The sequence below is a fragment of the Equus caballus genome, chromosome 31 (assembly GCF_041296265.1).
Source record: "Equus caballus isolate H_3958 breed thoroughbred chromosome 31, TB-T2T, whole genome shotgun sequence".
In the NCBI taxonomy this organism is placed as follows: Eukaryota; Metazoa; Chordata; class Mammalia; order Perissodactyla; family Equidae; genus Equus; species Equus caballus.
The window spans coordinates 17,792,830-17,815,695 of NC_091714.1; the positions used below are offsets into that span (position 1 = coordinate 17,792,830).

The window sequence follows — 22,866 nt, forward strand, 5'->3', positions numbered from 1 at the left end:
GAGTGGATGGATGAATGAATGAGTCACTAGTAGAAGGAGAAAAAACAAAATGTATGACTGGCCACTTGGTTTTGCAGACCAGGGACAGGAAGGCCACAGTGTGGTGTCACTGCATGGCAGCATGGCATGGGGGAAGCTGATGTGGGCTCCCCACCTGCGGATGGGACAGGCCAAGCTCAAAATGCCTGTCATACTCACATCACCTGCACGGCCCCCTTTGTCCCTGCAGTCTGTGGTGACACTGTGGCAGGCAGAATAACGGACCCCAAAGATGTCCGCACCCTAATGCCTGGGGCCTGTGAATAGGGTACTTTATACGGCAAAAGGGATTCTGCAGAGCTGATGAAGGTTACGGTCCTTGAGATGGGGAGATTATTCTGGATTGTTGGGGGCCCAATCTCATCACATAAATCCTCAAAAGTGGAGAACCTTGCTCAGATGGGTTAGAGAAATGAGACAGAAGGAGGAGGAGAGGTTTGAAGCAGGGGAGGGACTCAACACACCGCTGGCTGTTGCTTTGAAGATGGAGCAAAGGTACCACGTTCTAAGGAAAGTCGACGCTTCTGGGAAATGCGAATGGCACTCATCTCACCAGCAAGAAAACGGGATCTCAGTCCTGCAACCACAGGCCAGGGATTCTGTCAACCTCCCGAACAAATGAGGATGTGGGTCCTCCCCTCGAACCTCCAAAGAGGATTCAGCTCCGCCAACACCTTGATTTTAGCCCGGTGAGACCCATGTCGGACTTTCGACTCGTACAACCATAAGATCAGAAATTTCTGCTGTTCAAGCCACTAAGCGCATGGTAAATTGCCGCAGGAGCCACGGGAACTGACATAGGCAGTGTCCGCACAGGTGGTTCCAGCCTGTCCCACCCATCTGACACCCCCTGACCACAGCAGCAGTGAGACTTGTCTCAGGGGCAGCCAAACATGACCTGGGAGGTGGCTGGACAGTGACCAAGTGGATGAAATGGTCACTCTTGGGAGGCTGAATGAGCTATCGAGCTACCCCAGGCAGCGGATGGAGAGGCCAATGACAGAGTGGGCAGGAGGGCGAGCATCCCAAGTGTGTCAAGGGCAGAATCACAGAACAGGGACCTGGAAGTGCTGGGCGGCCCCGGCACCCACACAGCCCAGGCACTAGACCTGCCTTCAATTCTGCCAGTTTCTCCACCACGAGATGGGGCTGTGTGCTTCCCACGTGGCCTGGCTCTGCGTGGCATCCCCTGGCCGGTGTGGTCCTTTGGTGCTTATTCCAGATACATCCTTACAATTACTCTCACATTTCTCCTCCTCCCCGGCCCCTGTTACCTGAGGCCACCTGGTTGGATCTGAGCTCCTTGTCACTAATGTTGACTAACCCCATGTCCTCATGTAAGAGGTTTGATCTTTCCTGCCCAGCCCATCTAAGCTGGCCTTCTTAGTCTTTAAAAGGGGATTGAAGGATGGGTGCTAATACCTACACCAGGAGACGCTGTGAAGATGAAGGTGCAACATGAAGAAAGCATGCTAACCCGCGACACACCACATACAGGGCTGTGGTGACTTGGTGGCCTCTCAGGTGGCGGCTGGTGGCATTCTGTTCCCCCCTCACAAGGCTCCAGGCCTGCCATTCCTCATCACATCTCTTCTTCAAAATGCTGTGTTGTTTCCTACACTCCTCCTGCCTCTCCTCCTCCTGTGCCCACCATCTTCTCAGTGTGCTGGAAGCTCCCAGGGCGACTGACAGATATGAACAAACCCAGAGGTGGCCTTTGGTTTGAAAAACTCCTGTGATCCTCCTTTGGGCCTCAGGAAAAACGGATTCCCAAGACTTTTCCTCAAGCGGAGGCTCCTTCGCCCCCCACATCTCTGCACGGCTCACAGGAGCCTGTCACTGCGTTTCGGCCCCGGCCCCCTTTCCTCCCCGCCCCTCGGGCCGAGAGCCCTGCTTCTGTGAATGGACACCCCGTGCCTGCCCCAGCTTAGGTTTCCAAGTAAATAAACACAGGACAAATGTATGCCAGCGGGCTGGGATCAAAATGCGTCTCCAGCTGTTGGGAAACAAAGTGAAGCGGTTTCCTTAGAAACGAATTCCCTGGAGAAGGGGGCTGGTGAGGCCAAGGGAGAGCTCAGCGGAGGTGGACCTGAGGGCTCAGGGCACGGCCAGCGGGGCCCGAGCCCCATGAACACAGCAGTCCCTGCCGGCTCCCCAGAGCAGAGAAGTCCCTCATGTGTAGGGATGATGGTCCTTTTAGATCACGTGGAGCCACTGGCAGAGCCAGGGGGTGAAAGTATCAATGTGAAACGTGTTTTGGAGAGTTTTAGCTTTCAAAGCACTTCCGTGTAGAATATCCGATTTATTGCCGGAAAGCTCTACGATACAGGCAAGGTGGATAATAGTGTGTCATTCTACAGACGAGAAAAGTGGGGTTTGTAGAGGCGAAATCCCTGGCCGGGTCACCCAGCTAGGACAGCTGAGAAGGGAACATGAGTGCCCGCGCCCTAGGCGCTCTCAGCCTGCAAACGTAAGCCAAATGTGAACTAGGTGCAGACAAGAGCATTACCTTCTTACCTTCAAAGATGCAGAAAACATAGCTTTTTACCAAATTACTCAAAAAGCAGATCACCCAAATTCATTACTTGTTTTCTTTCTTTAAGAAAAATGACGCTTGAGGAACAGAGCGCTAAGTCTGAGCCCTCATTCACAGGACAGCCTCAGCTGGTCAAGACAGAGTGGAAATTTCCAGAATCGAGTCTTTCTATATACGCTTCCAAAGGTAAAGGAGGTTCAGAGTCCAAAACTCTCAAGAAGATTAAAATGCATAGCTTTCTGAAAACCTTTGCTGACGCTGGCCAATTTTCAGGCTTCTCCAGACTCCAATGGGGCCAGCATGATTCACTGAATTCTTTATGCATTAAGAAGCTGTAAATTACGCATCTTTTCTTTTAAACATGCACTACTTTCCACGCTTTACAGCCAAGCCGAATAAAGAGCATAGCAGTTTTCTCCCAGGGAAAATTTCCTCCTCTCTCTTCCTGCTCCTCAAATGCAGATCATTGAGTGAAGCTGCAAGAAGTTTGGATAAGGAGCCCAACTTGACATTTTTTGGAGTTTGAAAGCGCCAAGTGGTATCTCTGCTGAATATTTCACCAGGAAACTTTCTGAGCAAACACAAATCACACATGTTTAACTGGCAGAGTGGAAATGGCAGCCTAAGAAATCCATTTTCAGGGAAACTGGGTGACTGGACAAGGGAGTGGCTTCTGTAGGTATGAGATGCTCTCTCTCACTTGTAAATCACAACTGTTGCTTTTCATTAGCTGTCATTCATTCTTTCACTAACTACGTTCTATGTGCCAGGTTGTCCCTGCCCTGGAAATAAAGGACCTGGAGTACAGCTGCAGAAGGGTCTGCTGGGCCGGGACGTATTCAAGTGTGCCTGGGCTCAGATCTGCCCCACCTCACGATTCCACAGCCAACCAGAGGCAGTCACGTCTGCACCCACCGGGGAGCAGCAATGAGCCTGAGAGAATCGTCTTTTCACAGTGTGGCTGCTACATGTCGAATTTGCGTCCATTCCAGCAATAATTTATTCTAAGATGATTTTCCGGTAAATATCAGTGAGGAATGGTTTGGAAAGAAATAGAAACCATTAGAAAATCTGTTTCCAGAAAATATGGGGAATAGCTATAAGATGGTTGAATATTTGAAACAAAAATATTATAACAGCTATGACTTTGTAAAGAGGTGTTAGACAAAATGATTTTGCTCAAAAAGCATGGAACTTGGCCCATTCTCCTTCTCCTTTTACCATTCAGGAAGTAAAACCTAAGGCCCAAGTGATGAAAAAACATGGCTATGCAGTCAGGAGACCTGGTTTCTACTCCTGGAGGGGCCCCCAACCCATCCCAGACCCAGGCCCTATTCCTGCATCTGAGAAATGAGAGTTTCCTCCCGACCCCCAGGGACCCTGCAAACCCGAGCATCCCTGGGCCCTTTTTGATTTTCTTCTGAATCACCCGGCATCACAAGATGATATTATTTCACCCCCAGAGCAGGCTCCGAGGCCCTGGCCCTCTCTCAGCTGTATGCTAAGCAGCTCGACAAGGCTCAGGGCCAGGAGCAGAACCGCCTGACTTTTGGCAACTGGATAAAGCGTGTGGCTTGGGAGCGCTGAGATCTGGAATAACGTGGGTACATCAGCAGACCCGTTTTGGGCCAGCCCCCGTGACTCTGTGTGAGCAGTGTGCAGGGAGAGGCCTCGTCGCGCGGTCCCCCAGGGGGTGGCCTGCCATGGCTGCCTCCTCAGATGCGGGGATGCCCTGCGCATCTCCTCCTAAGCCCTGGCCTCCAGGCAGGGCCCCGCTAGGGGGACAGTGTGCTCCTCACAGCTGCCCTGCACCCCACCGAGACACAAACAACACCCTCTTTGGAGTCAAACAACTGACAACCCAGGCTTGCCAAAATAAGGACAGGCTCTGAAAGGGGGCAGTTTGATTTCAAGGGTCTAATGGGACCAAGGAGATGGCATGAAAAGTTTCAGCTATTAAAAAAAAAGGGCAAGAGACTGTCTTCCTCCAAATAAACAAACTATCCTTTGAACCAGAAAACAGCCTCCCAACCGGGTCAGGCTCGGGCCAGCTCGTGAAGGAGTCCCTTGCCCCCCCGTCCTCCCTGCTCCCCCGATTTCTCCCTCTGCTTTGGGGAGCCCAGGGCTGAGGCCTTAACAAGGAACGGCCTGAAGAGCTCGTCCGACATGGCCCCTTCCCAGGACGCAGCTTCTGTGTGGAAAGCGGGACCTCCAACTCTCCAAGGGAAGAATTCTGGGCAGGGAAACTTCCCCCGAACCTCTCAAATCACACCATAAAGGCAGCTACCAGCTCCTCAAAATATAAGACTTGCCTCTACTATCAACTTTCAACATTTTATGGGCTTTAGAAAAAAATCAAAACCATGATCTTTCGTTCATGTTTACGACTTCTTTCACTAATCTGTCTGTGTGAATGTGTGAAGACTACGGTATGTGGAATGACTCATGGGAGGGCAGACACTTGACAGGGGAGAAGAACCCAGAGAGTCCCCCTCAACTCATACATTAATATTTTTCTTGTTGTTGTTTATTTTGTTTATTAAGTAGAGTGCTACTGAGGTCTCCAGTAAGGAGAGGGACATAGATGGACCTCCAATCCTACCTTGTCCTCGGAGAGCTTATAGGCAGTTGGGAGGAAAGAAGGGAAGTTAAGACATGGTATCACTCAGAAATGACAAAGCCAGCACAGAATTTGGTGGGGCCACAGAAGAAGAACAGCAGGACCTCCAGGTACAACTGTGCAGGTTGTACACTGCACAGCTCTGGCGTCACCATCCCACAAACTCCGTTTTCAATAGAGGCCCCTGGAAGCTTTGAGTGTGAGGAGCCTTGTGAGATTTCCAGCACAAGCATCCACGGGTCAGCCAGATACAGGGCTCGAGCAGGAGGGAGGAGTCTTAACTCCTAGAACAAAGGGGGACAATTGCTGAGGATGTTTAAAGGCTAATGGGATGACACATCCCCTGCAGGGAGAAGTGGCTCAGCTTTCTAGTGGAGAGTCAGAAGGAATCACTGATGAGAGTGTGTTCGATCTGGAGTCATTTGTTTTACTTCCCAACTCACTTAGTGACTCATAAGCCTTATACAACTTGTTGCCTCCAGTCCTTTCCTCTCTGAATTCGCCTCCTGACATTTCTTTTTCCCCATCCCCAACTCCACGCCAGCCACTCCGTTCTCCCTGCTCATCTCTGAATGAGCGGAACATGTGTCCCCTCCCTGTGTCGCTCCAGCTGCCCTCTCCACGGGAGCTGTGTCCTGCCAGCTGACCACTGACCACCCTCACCTCTCATTCCAACCAGCACTCAACTGCCACGTCCTCATCGCCTTCCCCGACTGCCTTACTAACATTGCAGCCCCCCTCCCAGGCGTTCTGGGTCCCCCAGACCGCCCCTCCACTTTCTTGTTTTTCCAAATCACTTTTCACCTTCTGGTAGACTCTGAATTTACTTATTACCGATGTTAATATCTGAAGAGTAGGATTCATAAGACTCGTTTCCATATCTTTGGTTTTTCAACATCTTCTGCTGTAACGTGGTTCTAACTTTCTTAGTATCAGAATTAAATCAGAAACTTTGAAATATATTTTGATTAAACAGAAGATGCTCTATGTTTTTAAAAGAACATACACCTGCTAATCAAGATCCAGTACAAACTATAAAGATAACCTGCGCAGACATTACTCCTCTAGTCAGTGGTTCTGTATTCTGAATACATACTTGTCACTGAATAAAAAACAGTCATATTCACAATACATAGTTTAAAGAAAAAGAGTAGGGTTTTTGCCATCAGAAACTAAAAGCCACTTTTAAACTATACCATCAAAATATTTCACGGAAGCCTTAGGTAGTTAAACAAATCGTGAAAGGTGAGCGACAAGCCTTGGTTTCTCATCTTAGCGCATCTACAAACTAGTTGTCCAGTAACAGATAAGACACTTAATTTCTCTGTGTCTTAGTTTTCTCAACTCTAATCCTGGAGTCTTAAGACGTGAAAGTGCCATCATCCCCAAATGCTCCCGTCCTCCAAACATATACTTTTATCACATTTTTAAAAATTAAAGAAATTTTTAGCATTGCACTGGAACCATGACTAATGACACTTTCTGAGACTACAGGAGTGCTGCCGTGGCCCCACAGGCTCTGGGTTAGAGGCCGGCAGTGGGAGCAGATGTGCGCTGATTTTCAACACTGTCTCCTCTTCCTGCTGGGGTCCAGCAGCCCAGGATGGGTCTGGATGACCCAGGGGGCTCTCTCAGACACAGACTCCAGGATTTCAGCCTCTGTAACACCAGGCTCTCAGCTGCTCAGCAAGCTTTTGTCAATCTAGGTCACAAACATGTGAGAAATGTCCCTCATGCTCTGGTGCTAGAAGAAAGATGCATAACTCTGCCCTCCATTTTTGTCATCAACTTTGGCCCCGTAGAAACAATTAGGGGGTCAAAACTAGCATCCCCATGGAGCTGAGGGTCCAAAACAAGGTCCAGAAAAAGCAAACAATTTTTGCCGAGATGGCCTGATTCTGTCGTGCTGTGGTGGAAAGAACCTTGGATTTGAAGTCAGAAGACCCGGAAACAGGAAGTCACAGTTGTGCCCCTTCCTGGGGGCCTGAATTTGGCAAGTCCCCCTTTTAGAATTTGGCAAGACCTCCTTTTAGAATCCCAGGGTCCTAGTCTGGAAACACCGCTCCCTCATAGGGTTGCCATGGGAGCTGAATGGCATGCGTATAAGAAAGTATTCTGGGATGTTCTAAGAGATCTCCAAACACATCTAAACGACAACAGTGCTGGTCAGGACTCCCTAGGAAAGACCATTTCTTCTCTGGGACCTAAAATCCAGCACTGAAGACAAACGGAGGAAAATGAGATTAAGAAGTCATTTGAGAAGAGAGTTCATTAGGATCTGGGTCATCTGGAACAATTTTTCACGGGCAATAACTTCCTCTCTGAAGATGGAGGTGCCACGGCAGGGGAGGGCAAGCTTCCGTGCCTCCAGGAGCTGCTTCCGGGCGGGGGGGGACCACATCGGGGATGCAAGGGGACTTACCAGGTAGCGCTCCTCCTGCCTCATGCTGGGGGTGCGGATCATGTGATTCTGTTCCCCTCTCCAGTCTCCAAATCGACGGAAAAAATAGTTAGATAAAAACCGGTTGACAGGGTCTCTAATGATGTTGATGTAGACGGGCTGGTCTCCTCCAAACCTAACATGCACACAAACACGGAGCTGGTTACAACCCGTCACTCCGGGAGGAAAAGCAAGCCCACTTGACAACGTTTCCCATCTAGGTTGACATGTTATCATCAGAGCGCCCTGTCTGCTAAGGTCCCAGTGAACAGCGGATCAGCAGGTGGTGTCTCCTGATGGGCATTCTACCATCGTGCAGGAGGTGGGGATGGTGATGCTCGTCCACGGACCTGCCGAGAGGCTGTGAGCATGGTCGTAGGACAGTACTGTACAGATGATGGTGCTTGTCAACATGGAGGTGTATACAGATGTGGTCCTGTTTTCTCTCTAGGATGTAGTTTCCTGAGGGAGGAACCTCACTGTACTGGATTTTAGATTCCCAGGGTCTGGCAGGGACAACCGCTGGCACGTGGTGGGACCTCATTGAATGTTTCAATTGACTGATAAATTGTGACTGTTTTCTTGGGTGAAATGGTTCTTATTCTACATTCTCATTCAAACGTTCTCAGGTAATAAATAATCAATATTTATTAAAGACTCACTGTTCAGCTTGTTGTAAATACTTTATGTATCCAACTCAGTGAAGCCTCACACACTTGGGTGAGGGAGAAACCATAATTATCCCCATTTATACTGGGGGAAACTGAGGCAGGGGGCGGGTGAGTAACTTGTGGCTGAGCCAGGACAGGAACCCACGCTGTCCGACTCCAGAACCCGTCCTCTGAGCCACAGAAAGAAGATTCCAGAGTTGAGAAAAGGAATAAGGCAAGGGCATATCATGAACACAACAAACATCAATATCCTCAAATGACGGCAAGTGGTTTTAGATAAAAATAAAACAAGTACATAGCTGTCCCATTTTAATTCCTTCCACAAAGGGATTAGACAAAGGCATCGCACGCTGGCCCAAGAGTGGGGCCTTCTCAAAGCAAAATGAGTAGTTGGGCTGAACTTTTCTTCAGGATTCTTCCTCCTTCTCTTTGAACTGCCAGATGGCAGTGGCCCCGAGGAGCCTGGAAGACCACTCCAGGCTCTGGGCAGAGGTCTTGCTCTGGGGACCTCTTGAGGGACACACAGGCTCCTCTCACCCTCTGACGAGGATGCCCAGACATTCCGTCAGGGGTCAGAAAGGGCGCAGAGAAAGCAAACTGACCCGACCCTGCTCCCACCTCTCTCCAGCTGGCAGACCCCGTTCGCCTTTCAAACCCTGGCCCAGAACCATGGTCACGACCTCCAGCAACGAACTCGGCCCTCGAGCTCGTCCCTCCCTCCTGGCTCTCAGCCCTCTCTCCAGCACTGGTGTACGGTCTGCCTCTCCCACCAGGCTGTGGGCCTCCTGAAGCCAGGAAGGATGTCATTTAGCACAGGGTATGGCACATAGCAGGGGTTCAATCATGGAAACACAAATGCCTGGGCGTGTGCTTCTAAGTGTGTAAGTTTCTGCCTATTTCACAGGGCTCTGGTGTAGAGGAAAGGAGACAGAACAAGCCACCGATTCTTTTTTGTTATTAATTTGTATGATGTCCCCAGCTTATTTGCATTTTTAAAGAGAATCTTCAGACAGAAGAATCCAAAGGAACAAAAAGGAATGAGTCTCCAATGGGGGAATTTCAGGCACCAGGACACGCAAAGGATATTCTGGACTCCTCCAATACGCCACTTTGGAAACCACATTGCTCGTGAGAAAGGTTGGCCATGCCAACGAGAATCTTGTCGGTTTCCAGAAATACACCAGCTAACATTCATGCAGCTCGATGAACAACCATCTAGTCTCAGAAGCCAGCTGTGCCACCCCCAGCTAACCACCATCATCCTGGATGCATCTTCCTCTTTTTAATTAACTTGAGTTTCATATCTCAGATGAACAGCAACTAAGGTAATAATGCTAGGGTGAAGGAAGACAAAGCACACATAACAGAGTTGAATGCAATTAAACCCTCAGAAATTGCATCTTGCTTTTAAAAACCCCAACTGTATTTCTATCGTCATGTGAAGAATGACTATTATCGCTCCTTAGCAGAACTGACCGATCACGGGAGTCAATGCACAGCTTCCCACTGAGGGATGCTTCTTGGCCTGGCCACAGCCATCTTCCACCGAAGGCTGCAGACGGGATGATTGACAGGCTTGTTGAGTGGGTGTGACTTGCTCCGGTTTGCACATTGTAACCCAATGTAAGATTTCCAGAATACTTCTCCAGAACAGAAGTTTTAGATGGATTAGGAATTTATTATCAAGTATCAGATAATAAAATAGCCTGTGTCTAGAAATTTCTAACTGTGAGAGAGGTGTCTGATATAAATCTCCTTCTTTCCAGAAAGCAACAGTAATAAAGCTTTCAGGCGACCAACTCTCTCATCCTTTTTCTAGGACACACAGCTCCCTCCTAAACTGACAAAACCTGGGGTGGCATGTTAATTATACAAAAAAGGCAAGAACACCTCTCATGTGTCCCAAAACCTGAGAAGGGAGACAAATTTCCCACCCTCAGCCCATCCTTTCTCAGGATCACTTCCTCCTGTCTGAGTAATTTTTTAATGCTAGCCAGCATTCCTGGTCACCTTTAGAAGGTCTCTGGGTCATCGGAACCTACTGCCTCCTGCTGATTCCTTCTAAAGCGAGAATGCTTTGCACCCTACCCCAAACCCATACAGCAAACACTCTGCCTTATTTTTAAAACCTTCGAGAAGCTTCCACAGCCTCCCCGTGAAGTCCATCCTATCGGTCAACTCGACAGTTGGGGAGGCTTTGCTACACCCAGTCAAAATTCCTAATCTTTTTCTGCACATTTCTTTTTGTTGATCCACTCAATGCATAGAATTAACTTCTCTTCATATGCTTTTACAACTTTTAGTCTTTTCGGCTTCAATTTTGATTCCTTTAACTTTTCTCGTGTATGTTTCTTTTTGAAATTCCTTTAGGTTTTATCTTGAGACTTATTGCTCTTCAATTTATAAGCTATAGCTGTAATTTGGTCTTTATTGAGCCCTAAAAAATTGTGGCGGCCACAGCTAATGACAGGTTCTGTGCTGTGGGTACACTAGAGAGTACAGGAGACAGGCCATATTTTGTTTGTCACTTAACAACACGTCCTCTGGTCCCTTGGTCCCCACAATAACCAGTGTATATTAGAAGCTCTCTTGTAAGTCATCCTAAAAGAGCAGATATTTCCAATTTCTTTGACATTTGTTCACAGGTCATATTTACCAACTCTTTAATCGCCCCTGTGGTTCTCCTTCTGACCCTTTGCAAATGTATCATATTCTTTCCATTTTTGTTTCTTTGATGAGAAGATGAAGATTCAAAGGAGCATACAATTCTCTAGACTAAAACCTGCACGGTTCTCATCTTTTGGATGCATTTCTAAATATCTCATTCTGAGCATTTTCTTCAACATCTGCCCCACACTGCTATTCAGCCAATCAAGCCATTAACAGCTACACAAAGCACGTGGGGAAGAATTTTAGGTATATTTTCATCAAATTGCTGACGATATTTCTTCCTGGAATATTACTGCACATATTAAATAATAAGACTGAAGATCAGAATTATTCTGGGGAAGTAAGACTGTTCTGTTTTCCTACTGTAGTAGAGTTTTCTATGACTGGAAACAGTTTTTGAAAGTATACCTTTTCTTTTAATTGTGGTAAACATATATAACATAAAATTTACCTTTTTCACCATTTTTAAGTGAACAATTCAGTAGAATTAAGTACATTCACATTGTTGTGTGACTTTCTCCACTATCCCTCTCCAGAACTTTCTCATCAACCCAAACTGAAACTCTGTGCCCATTAAACAGTAAACCCCTTTTCCCCTCTCCTGGCCCCTGGTAATTTCTGTTCTACAGCACACATATCTTCTTTTCCACCTCTGGCCTGAAAGTGGAGGTATCCTCGTGCTGTTACCTATATTAAAAGAGGAAAAGTACCCCAAGGCCAGAGGCCCAGCTTGTATCCTTGTCAGGAGGGAGGAGACACTTTGAAGCGAGAGAAAGGCCATCATGGAAAAGAAAGCAGTTTAATAACCGCCAATATCAATTTTTGTTTTGATGCTCACTTCAAAGTCCGAGGCTTCTGTCACCATGACAAAAGATGTGCTGGGTACAGAATTAAAACGGGTCACTTTCCTAATGAGAATAAAAACAGAGTCAGCATTTAGAAGTACGTGGAAACCTGACTGAATTATGGAGTTGGCAAGACCTGCTTTGTTTTGTTAAAAAAATGCCATCAGGGGGCAGCCTTTTTCTCATCAGTAAGGGACAGTCCCCTGAAGGGAAGAGAGAGAGTAACCAAAAGGCCATCCACTCTGTCTGCTTCTTCAGTGACTGATTTATTTTTAAAAGGTTTGTTTTGCAGGTTAGGGCTGGCATTGGAGCCACCATCTGAGATAAATGAGGAAAGAGAAACGGAAGCAAAGGTCCTGAGGGAGAAAGCAAGCGGTACAGCCGGCCCTCCGTATGAGCGGATGCGCAACCCGCGGATGCTGAGGGCCAGCTAAGGGACTTGAGCATGCATGGATTTGGGTCCCTGCAGGGGGTCCTGGACCCAATCCCTGCAGATACTGAGAGAAGACTGTGGTTTGAAATTATTTAGCGTATTGCTACCTTATAAATCGCTTGGACTATTTTGAAAGACCTGTGCTCTGACGCAAAACTTGACAATGCTTTCCCTGCAAGACTCAAGTTGGGGGTTGAGAGGAATTGTAGATGGGAAAAAGAATTATGGTCCCCTCAGAAAGAAACCCTTAATAAACAAACAAAAAGTTAGGGGTGGGAGACGAACTGTCTGTAACAGTCTTTCCAGGGTGTCCATGTAAGACATCCATAAAGAGATACTGTTGATGTCGGGAAGTTGAACTTTTTCAAACATTGTAACTCTTTAGGTTGCTTCGACAATTGGGAAGAGACACATGAAACCATGGTGTGCAAATATTAAAAATCCTATCTCCACACCACCACAAAAAGTAGCATCTTTTAAGCCAAGACTATTTTGACTCAATTCTCTAGGTAGTTTGGGTGAAAAGCATTTGTCTGGCCTGAGCTTTCAGGCAGTTCAAAAACTGTGTGAAAGAGAAGATAGTCAAAAACCTTACAAACTCAAAGTGAAGCCTGAAATTTCTGCCGAGCTTGTTGTGTTTCTCTCTTCTGGCAGGAAACCGTCCCTGATGGAACCAGAAAAACATCAGACTGGTCTGATGCTATTGCTTTCCGTGATTGAATTAACAAAACTGGATATGGCAAAACGGTTCCTTCTAACTCTAGAAAAAGGGAAAAGAAGGACCAGAGCAAGATGCCTAGATGATGAATAAAAGAAATGTCAGCTATTGAATCACCAAACACTCACAGGATAGCATTTCACATCCCTCAGTGTCTGAATTTCAAGAACGCCATACTTAACAGGAAAAAGCAATAAAGGGCAATCAATTCATTTTGGTATAATGCCATACACTTCACAAGTTCAGAAGATGTGTGTGCACAAAGAAGGTGGGGGGAGAGAGGCTAGACTTTAATTCTGATAGTCTGCTCACCAGCAAGGAGCTTGCTGCATGTTAAGAATATAAGGAAGATGAGAAATAAAATATTAACAGAGAATATTAGGTTGCAGTATTAATTCTTTTATTAGTCACTTCATTATGCCAAGACAAGCCAACCATCTGCCTGTCAGCAATGATCAGCGTAGGTTTCTTTCCTTTTCTTCTTCTTTTTTTTTTTTAAAGCTTCAGTGCATGGCTGTGTATTCTAGTTGTTGGCTTAATTTTCTACATGAGCTGCCACCACAGTGTGACAATTGACACATGGGTGGCATGGTCCGCAACCGGGAAACAAACCCAGGCCACCGTGGTGAGAGCACCAAATCTTAACCACCCGGCCACCAGGGCTGGTTCAGGGTAGGTTTTTAAGAGCAGCTTAATTATCCCCATGCTTATCACTCAAAATACAGAACTCATTTTTAAAAGTAGGGAAAGCCCTCTTAGCAAGTCCCATCTTAGTTGTTTTTCTCTGTTACTTGTATATTTTGGGGCTTTCTCGATATGCCCAAAGTTGCCATCTGTACTTAAAAAATTTTCCTTAAATAAAGCTATTCTCTTCAAAAGAAATCTGATTCTGTAACTTTCTGTGTTCAATAAGTGTAACTATAGTCTTGGGATGTATTAAAGTTCAATTTGTCATTCTGTTCCCATCTATGGAGTGTTTGAACCCAAGGCCCCAGGCCTTGCACATGGCAGGTGGGAAGAGATGTAAGATTGCTCCCACAGTCAGCATGAGCTTTCGTTTTTTGGTGAAGAAGACTGGCCCTGAGCTAACATCTGTCACCAATCTTGCTCTTTTTTTCCTTGAGGAAGGTTGTCGCTGAGCTAACATCTGTGCCAATCTTCCTCCATTTTGTATGTGGGATGCTGACACAGCATGGCCTGATGAGTGGTGTGTAGGTCCATGCCCAGGATCCGAACCTGCGAACCCTGGGCCACCAAAGTGGAGCACACGAACTTAACCACTCAGCCAAGGCGCCAGCCCCTAGCATGAGCTTTTTAAAAGAGTGAAGCCCATCAGGCTGGTCCATACTTCTTCCAGCCTGAAACTGTTGACCGTCCTTCCATTCCTGCCGTGTACACCCTCTGGCTCCATTTCCTGGATTCCTTTTGGTCCCTCTCTGCATCCAGCTTTTGCTCACACTGGCCCCTGGGCAGCCAGTGCCCTTCTCATTCATCTCTCTAAAGCTGACCCATCCTTCACACCAGCAGCCACTGCTCCTGCTCTGGAATGCCTTCCAGATTTCCTCTTCCCAGAGAGAGGATCTTGCCTCCCACTTCCCATGAGGGAGACCCTGTGACTCTCTCCTCAAGGTCATCACACTCTGTTGCCACTCCTTCCTTAAAGGAGGAAGAACTTACAGCTCCCCAAAGGCAAGGAAAACATCCACTACTGACTGCAGAGGCCCCAGTCCTAGCACAGTGTACAGAAGATAGAGGGTCCTCAATAAAAACACGTTTAATTGAAGAAAATGGAACGGAGGGTGGAGAAAACAGCAAGAGCTAGGCCGAGGTCCTGACAGCCAGGTCAACACTGTTTTCTGCAGATGTGTTGTCTTCTAAAAGGTGTTTATCAACTTTTTTTCTTTCAGAATTAAGTCAAGCCAGATTGAACTCTTGGACACATATTTGATGGTGGAGCCCATGATAAAATATGGTCACCACGCTGTGCCCAGCTCGGCTGATCTAATCAAGATATCGGCTTCGGCTTGTCACTAGAGTTTTACACTGCCTTGAGTTAATTATCAATATTTGTTGCATTGCAATTTGTTTTCGTTGTAAAGATTTGACCTTGAAGCAAGAAGAGTTGTATGAATGCGGTTTGAGGATGTGAGGGGTGACGCAGAAGGAGGTTCATGAGAAAAGCAAGGACCAGCGGGCCTGCTCTGCTGTCTACAAGTCATAAAATGCAGGGCCTGAAATAGCTAAGTCCTCCTTATCTAATTACGTCCAGTTAGATGTTCTTGGCCGACTGGAAGTGAGAGGCAGGCCACATACCCCTGAAAATCCAGTAACAAGCCCCTTTATAAACGTGGTTGGAAATGCACTTGAACTCTTAGCGCCACGGCCCTTGGACACTGAGGATAACTTGCAGGTGTCTTACTCACCATCTTAGGGACTCCAGTCATCAGGCAGGCCTGGGGAACTGCCGGGGAAGCTTGCTTTCAAAGATAAGGCAGCAACTCCTCTTTGCTGCTTCATAACTGGCTTTGCTGAATCTCATTCTCTTTACATTTAATTTGCAAAGGGCCTGCTGCCCAGCAGGGAAGTCTTTGAAAGCTAAAACCTTCTCCCAGCCCAGCAGACTGTTAGGCATCCTGGGTGGGGCAGGACAGCCGTGCCTGCTGGTGCAAACTCAGGAGCAGCGAGTGTCAGGGCCTCCCTGGGCGCCTGGCCTTCAGAGGCCATGAGGTCAGCACGAGCTGGCAGGATGCTCCAGTGCTCTCCTGTGGACATGTGAGGTCCTATTGTCCCCATGGGAAAAAGAGTGAGGGGAGTGCCAGTTAGAGGGCTGATGAGGCAGGCGCAGGTCCCGGCCTGGTGAGCAGATCTGCCCCTGGGCCCAGTGCCCTGCCAGCTGATGCCAGCTGTGAGCTCAGACACGGGCCAGCCTGGGGAGAGGAGGAATCTGAGAGCTGGTGGCTTGTGGTAAAGCCGAGACACAAGAGGACCTTGGAGAACGGGTCACTGGGGAAGAGAATGCCCAGAACTTGCAGATAGAAACTTAACAGGTGGAGGGGCTGAAAACCTAAATTCCAAGATTAACATTATTATCAGAAGGTCCCTGCAGATGACAAAAAACATGTTTCTAAAGTACCCCACCAGCACCAAACAAGTAAGCCTTAGAATAATCACATGCAGTATTAAAAAGATGAGCAAAGAGGTTGGTACTAGCATTTTGGATCCCATAAAATATATATTACTTCACCACTAAGTTATTCCCAGAGTCCTGAGCAGGTTCAAAGTGTACAAAAATGTGCAATGAAATATTTCTGTTAAAATACTCATCTCTTGCCTTCTCATTTATTTGTTTCAATACAAAACCTGACTTTTTTTTTTGGAACTATCAGGTCCAATGGCTTCTCACTAAAAATAATTTCAAGTTTTTGTAACAGTTAAGATTAGTATTCTAGAAATAAATGCAGCTTTTGTCCAAATGTTTCAAACTTTGATCCTTCCACAGCAAAAATAGATGGATTAAAAAAGTCTTTTCAAGGGCAATTATACTACCTTGAAAATGAAGGTAGATTTTAAAGCAACTGTCCATTAGAAGGAGTCTAAATACTGAAAAGAAATGAAAGAACCATTAGACTGGAAAGTATCTTACCTTGAGAAGTTGAGGAAATGAACATGTCGAGTGAATAAATAAGGCTGTTCGGCGGTACTTATATTTTTAATCAGTTCCATCTATTAAAAAAAGTACAAAATTAGCATACATAGGATCTAATTTACGAAACTATATTAAGCTAAAGGTTATCTTCCCACCTCCTTTATTCCTCACTTATTACTTCTTGGACCAAGGCCAAACAGCTGTGCTTCGTGCAACATATTTACGAACTTTACATAAGGTTTTTTTTTCTGAATACAACAGTGCTGCCCAAATTTATAGTCCTGTATTTAATTTAGTTGATTGCTACCATGAAAACAATGTGACAGATTAATTTTCACTGGAGAAGTCAATGGTGTTGCTAAACTCAAATGCAAGCCAGAAAATGCCTTTAATCCCTTCCTTTAAAGTCAAACCAAGACAAGAGATCAATCATTATTTTATATTTCCATAATGATATTACTGGGCTATACTGCCATATTCGAAAGTAGTTCTGCAGAATTTAAAAGTGAGAATAAAATAAGGTAATACCTCATTATTTTTCTCTTTGATTACAAAAATCTTACAAAGCAGGTATTTCATAGGAAACACACAAATCCCCCAAAACTTTTGGTTTTTTGGTGGGTGGTCATCTGAATTATTTATTTGCAGTTATCAGCAGGGCAAAAAGTAGTTTATATTAGGATAAACTAATGTTTATGGTCTTCTGGACATGTCATCATAGAGAAAATGTTTAGTAAAATCTGTTAGAAATTCCAAGCATTCTTAGGACTGCCTGACTTCCTGAATTCCACTTTCCCTGGATTTTCTAATTGGCCCCATCAAAACTGACACACAGTGGAATTTTTCAAAATCGCTACTTTGGATGTACACCAGAAGTGACGCATTTCATGTTTTATGCAACCCTTCAAGTCGAGGGCTGGAAACAAAAACAGTCATTCACGTCTTAACCACAGTAGCAACAACAACAATAAAATCAGAGTCTGAAAGTCCAGGTTTGTCTCCAGCAGGACAGAAAACCTGGTCTGCCTCGATGCCTCATGTCTGACACACGTAAGTGCTCCATAAATATCTGTTGAATGAATTAACTCCAACTGGTACACGCTTCATAGATTGTTCCGCTAGGAAGTCCACACCTAACACCTTTAATTAGGCATTCATGCTCACATGGATTGTTTGAAGAAATGAAATTGAATTTTAAAAGTAAATGGCTCGCAGTCATCACTCTGTGCTCCTGTTTGTCAGCGGCAGGTAGAGGCAAATAATGGGTCTGCCTGTCCCCAAGCTTGAGCACAAAAGGAAATTGAATCCTGACTCTTTATCTACCGTTTACAGTCCACATCCCCCCCCCCTGCATGTCCCAGTGCCTGTTTTTGGTAATAAAATTTCCTGCTTGACCACATGGTAAATTTTGATTTTTGCTACCAAAAATATTCTACCATCAGAATTAGATTTGGAAGCACAACCAAAAGTACCTGATTTCTGAGGATGTCTGCTTAGAAACATAACTCTTTACTGTGTGTAAGTTTGCTATAAAGGCCATTTAATGCTTTAATCTCTAGATTATTTTTATTTGGATATTTCTCTGCATATGTAAGAGTCATATGAGAAAGCCCGCTGATATTGCATAAAAAGACCGGAAAAACAGGTCAGAAGAAAAACCATTTCTTTCACACATTTCACATTATATTACATTCTCTAAACACATGTCAGTGTGTTAATTTAATGGAAGAACAGCAGTGATTAGATTTTGAGAACAGTGTCACAATAGTCATAAAGCTGTCTCTTTCCCGAGGAAAAGTGGATTCATGATGACAATGTATAACTCTTTCTAGACGTATCTTTAAACACAGAATAAAGGTGCTAATGCTCATGTTTATTGCATTAGCACAGAGAAGTCAGAGAGCACGTTTCAGCTCTCGTACGTTCTGTCACTGCACACCAAACCGTAAAACCACTGATGGAGTACCACAAGACCTGAGGCGTTATGTTCAAGATGTCATTGGATCATCTTCACAAATGCTGTCTTTCCCCATTTCCAGTCCCAAGCACTGGTCTCCTGAACCCCTGCTGCCCGTCACCTGAGCTCCCCCTCCTGGTCCTCCCATTGTTGCTGGCGTCTGCTTGCCTTTTCTCTTGCTTGGGTCTTATTCTCATTGGTGGCATTATGGGCAACAATGACACTACCTAAAATCATCATGGAAACTACCTCTCCTTCCTTTCTTTGGCTCATGCAGGATACTGCTGGCCTTTATGCTGATTCTGCTGCATACATTCATTCATCATTCATTCATTCATTCAACATGTATTGAGCATTCACTAGGAGATCAACATAGGAATAAGATGAGCGGGAAGATACATGATAACAAGAGAGTAAAATGTGTCCACATGGCATCCCCAAATCCACCATGGCCAAACCACACTCTTGATCCTTGTACATCTTTACTCCTTATCAGGCTTACTCCGTCTCTAGAGAGCCTGCTTCTGGTTAACCATGCTCTCCATAGTCTCGTGTTTGATCTGGGTCTTTCCTGGATGTCCATCTTCAACCCCTTCCTGACTCACATTAATTCTACCTTTACTGTCTCCCTCACGTGGCTCTCAAGACCACACATCCTGTGGCCAGTTGAACTAGACCCCTCTTTGTTCCTTCCTTACACTGTGTCCAAGCCTGATCACGTCCAAGCTCAGGCTCAAGCTTCCTCTTCTGGAACATTCTTCCTCTTCTCCCTGCAAGTCCAAATCCTAACTACCCTTTACATCTGGCTAGAATGCCTATCTCCTCCAAGTAGGCTTCCTGGATCTCTCCTTTCATTCAACATCCATTGATCTCCAAGTCTGTGTCAGGCAATGTACTGCTTGGGGTAGTGGCTAGATAGAAGATTTGGGTCTTACTCTCAGGAAGCTCAGAGTCTTGTGGGCAAAGTGGATGAGCAGGCAGGTACCATCACATGATAACCACCAAGGAGTTGAAGGCACAGACGTGAGGCACCTACCCTGCCTGCAGATGGCAGGTAACGCTTCCCCAAGGAGGCCTTCCTGAGGGGTTTGCAAGGACCCATGGGAGTTAAGCAGTGAAGAAAGGGACTCACAGCATTGCAGAGACTGAACAGCAGACACAAAGGACAAAACACGAAACGACATGGATATTAAAGCCACCAGGAGTTCCGTGTGCCAGACGTCGGGCATGGGATCAGCGAGGCAGTAGAGGAGACTAGAGCGGAAGGCAGGAGCTGGGCACTTGAGGGCCCTGCAGGCCACATGAGGGATTCTGACTTTTATCCTATGGGCAATCCCTAGGCAGAAAGGATGGTTTTTTTTCAGATCTGAGATCAGGTTGGAGAATGTGAGGAAGGTAAGGACTGGAGACAGAAAGCTTAGCTAGAAGGACAGGGCAAGAATCCCGTGAGCACAGCGCTTCTTGCTGTGATCCTCAGACCAGCAGCAGCAGCAGCAACTGGGACTTGTTAGAATTGCATATTCTCAGGCCCCAGCCCAGACCTACCGAATTAGAGGAAACTCTAGGGGTAGGGCCCAGCGATCCGTGTTTTAACAAGTCCTCCAGGAGATTCTAAGTCATAGAAGTTTGAGAACCACTGAACGAAGACAATGGAAGTGAAGACAGCTGGAAAGGTTTGGGGAGGATTAGGAGGGAGTATCTGCTGAGCCTTGTGGCCAGCTGGCAGCAGAGGGGAGGGAGAGAGAGGTCAAGAGGGCTTCCTCCTCAGAGCCCTGGCTGGGATAACTGAACACTTGGTGGTACCCATTCGTGGAGATGGGGAACGCTGCAGGAGGACCAAATCTGGCTGCAGACTTGAGGGGATGTGGTTTGGTTTTGGACATTGTTGGTTAGAAATGATGTTGCCTTCTTTGACTTCCCACAACACTTTGAGGATATCCAGGACATGCATTTTTTACCTTAGATTATAGCTGAGTTTGTGCGCTAGCTTCGAACCAGATTGTAAGCTCCTTGTGGGATGGGGCCAAGTTTTATTTAGCCCCCAGACAGCCCAGCCCAGGAACCTGCACAGAACATACACTCCAGAATTGTTGATGCCATGGAGAAATTTATGCCCTTTAGAAATTTTTTTTGGAGTCAAGAAACGTATTCATTCGCTTCAGTTCACTGAAGACAATTATCATATAGGCAATGAATTTAGCGTCTCTGGGACAGATCTGTACCTTCATTACCCTGGGGTCCCGTGGAGCTACGAGTTTCAATGTTACAACATCTAGGACAGAACAGCACGAGACACACTATCCTCTTCTGAGTGGTTTCTCGGCTACATATCATATCTGGAAGCTCTTTATGCACACGCTATCATTTCATCCTCACGTGACTCCATCAGTTAAGTAGTATTATCCAGACTTTACAGGTTGATGCACAGAAAGGGTACACAGATTGTTTAAGGTCTCCTCGCTAGAAAAATGTGGAGCCAGGATTCAAATCTAAGTCTGTCTGACACCGAAAATCCTGCTCTTTATCCCTGAGCTGCAGTCCCCTCAGCACTCCCACTGCTTTTTGATCTATATACAACCATACAACCTCTAAAAATGGGAGGAACGGGTCAGTTAGCAAGATAACTCAGAGACTAAAGAGAGTTTATGGGAATATAAATTTGCTACCTTTCCTGGGATGTGCTGAAAAATTGAAAGTTATCACAGGTGGAAAAGCATGAAAAAGAATAAAAAATAAAAGGATTACAATATCAGAGAGAATATTTCTTAAAAGTTGTAGGTGGATGTACAAAAATCAACTCAAAATGGATTAAAGGCTTGAATGTAAGACCTGAAACCCTGAAACTTCTAGAAGAAAACATAGGCAGTACGCTCTTTGACATCGGTCTGAGCAGCATATTTTCAAGTATCATGTCTGACTGGGCAAGGGAAACAAAAGAAAAAATGAGCAAATGGGACTACATCAAACTACAAAGCTTCTGCACAAAGAAACCATCAACAAAACGAAAAGACAGCCTAACAATTGGGAGAAGATATTTGCAAACCATATATCAGATAAGGGGTTAATATCCAAAATATACAAAGAACTCATACAGCTCAACAACAAAAAAACCAACAATCCAATTAGAAAATGGGCAAAAGATCTGAACAGAGAATTCTCCAAAGAAGATATACGGATGGACAACAGTTACATGAAATATGTTCAACATCATTAGCTGTCAGGGAAATGCAAATCAAAACTACAATGAGATATCACCTCACTCTAGTCAGAATGGCTATAATTAACAAGACAGGAAACAACAAGTATTGGAGAGGATGTGGAGAGAAGGGAACCCTCCTACACTGCTGATGGGAGTGCAAACTGGTGCAGCCACTATGGAAAGTAGTATGGAGTATCCTCAGAAAATTAAGAATAGATCTACCATATGATCCAGCTATTCCACTGCTGAGTATTTATCCAAAGAACTTGAAAACACAAAGGCATAAAGATACATGCACCCCTATGTTCATCGCAGCATTATTCACAATAGCCAAGACTTGGAAGCAACCTAGGTGCCCAACAAGGAGGGAATGGATAAAGAAGATGTGGCCTATATACACAATGGAATACTACTCAGCCATAAGAAATGATGAAATCCAGCCATTTGTGACAACATGGATGGACCTTGAGGGTATTATGCTGAGTGAAATAAGTCAGAGGGAGAAAGTCAAATACCGTATGATCTCACTCATAAGTAGAAGATAAAAACAATGTCAAACAAACACATAGAAATGGAGCTGGATTGGTGGTTACCATGGGGAAGGGGGGGGAGGGCAAAATGGGTGATTAGGCTCACATGTGAGGGGATGCACTATAACTAGTTTTTGGGTGGTGAACATGATGTAATCTGCACAGAATTTGAAATATATTACTATGTACATCTGCAAGCTAAAAAAAAGAAAAAGTTCTAGGTGAGAAAAGAGTATATATTATAACAAGAATGAGAATGAATTTAAAATACTAAAAAAAGAAAGAAAGAAAGATAACTATGTAATGGAATGTACCTAAAGGGAGAAGTTACATCACAGAGCATCTGAACATGAGACAGAATTGAGGTTGGAAAAAAAAAGCAAGAATCAAACAGAATTTATAATGCAGAAGCTATGCCAGGAAGCAGTTTCTAATCTTTTCCTTTCAATCTAACTGGCTGGGATGGTAAAGCAGAAAACCTTTACCTGCAGTTCCACCAACATAGCTAGTTAATAAAAGACTTCGCTCCTGACTTCTTTGGGAAACGCCTGTCAGCAGTAAT

General features: G+C 45.5%; 1 protein-coding gene across 5 annotated transcripts in view; it reads right to left on the reverse strand.

The window, feature by feature from the left end:
* The window catches only part of UST (uronyl 2-sulfotransferase), a 350,080-nt gene that overhangs the window by 155,435 nt on the left and 171,779 nt on the right, over positions 1-22,866 (reverse strand). For all 5 annotated transcript variants that reach the window (XM_023632884.2, XM_070256415.1, XM_070256413.1 and 2 more), the window contains exons 4-5: positions 16,616-16,695; positions 7,618-7,771 (exon numbers count right to left, since the gene is read on the reverse strand). In XM_023632884.2, the coding sequence (XP_023488652.1) occupies positions 7,618-7,771; positions 16,616-16,695 (234 nt within the window). The remainder of the gene's footprint in view (positions 1-7,617; positions 7,772-16,615; positions 16,696-22,866) is intronic.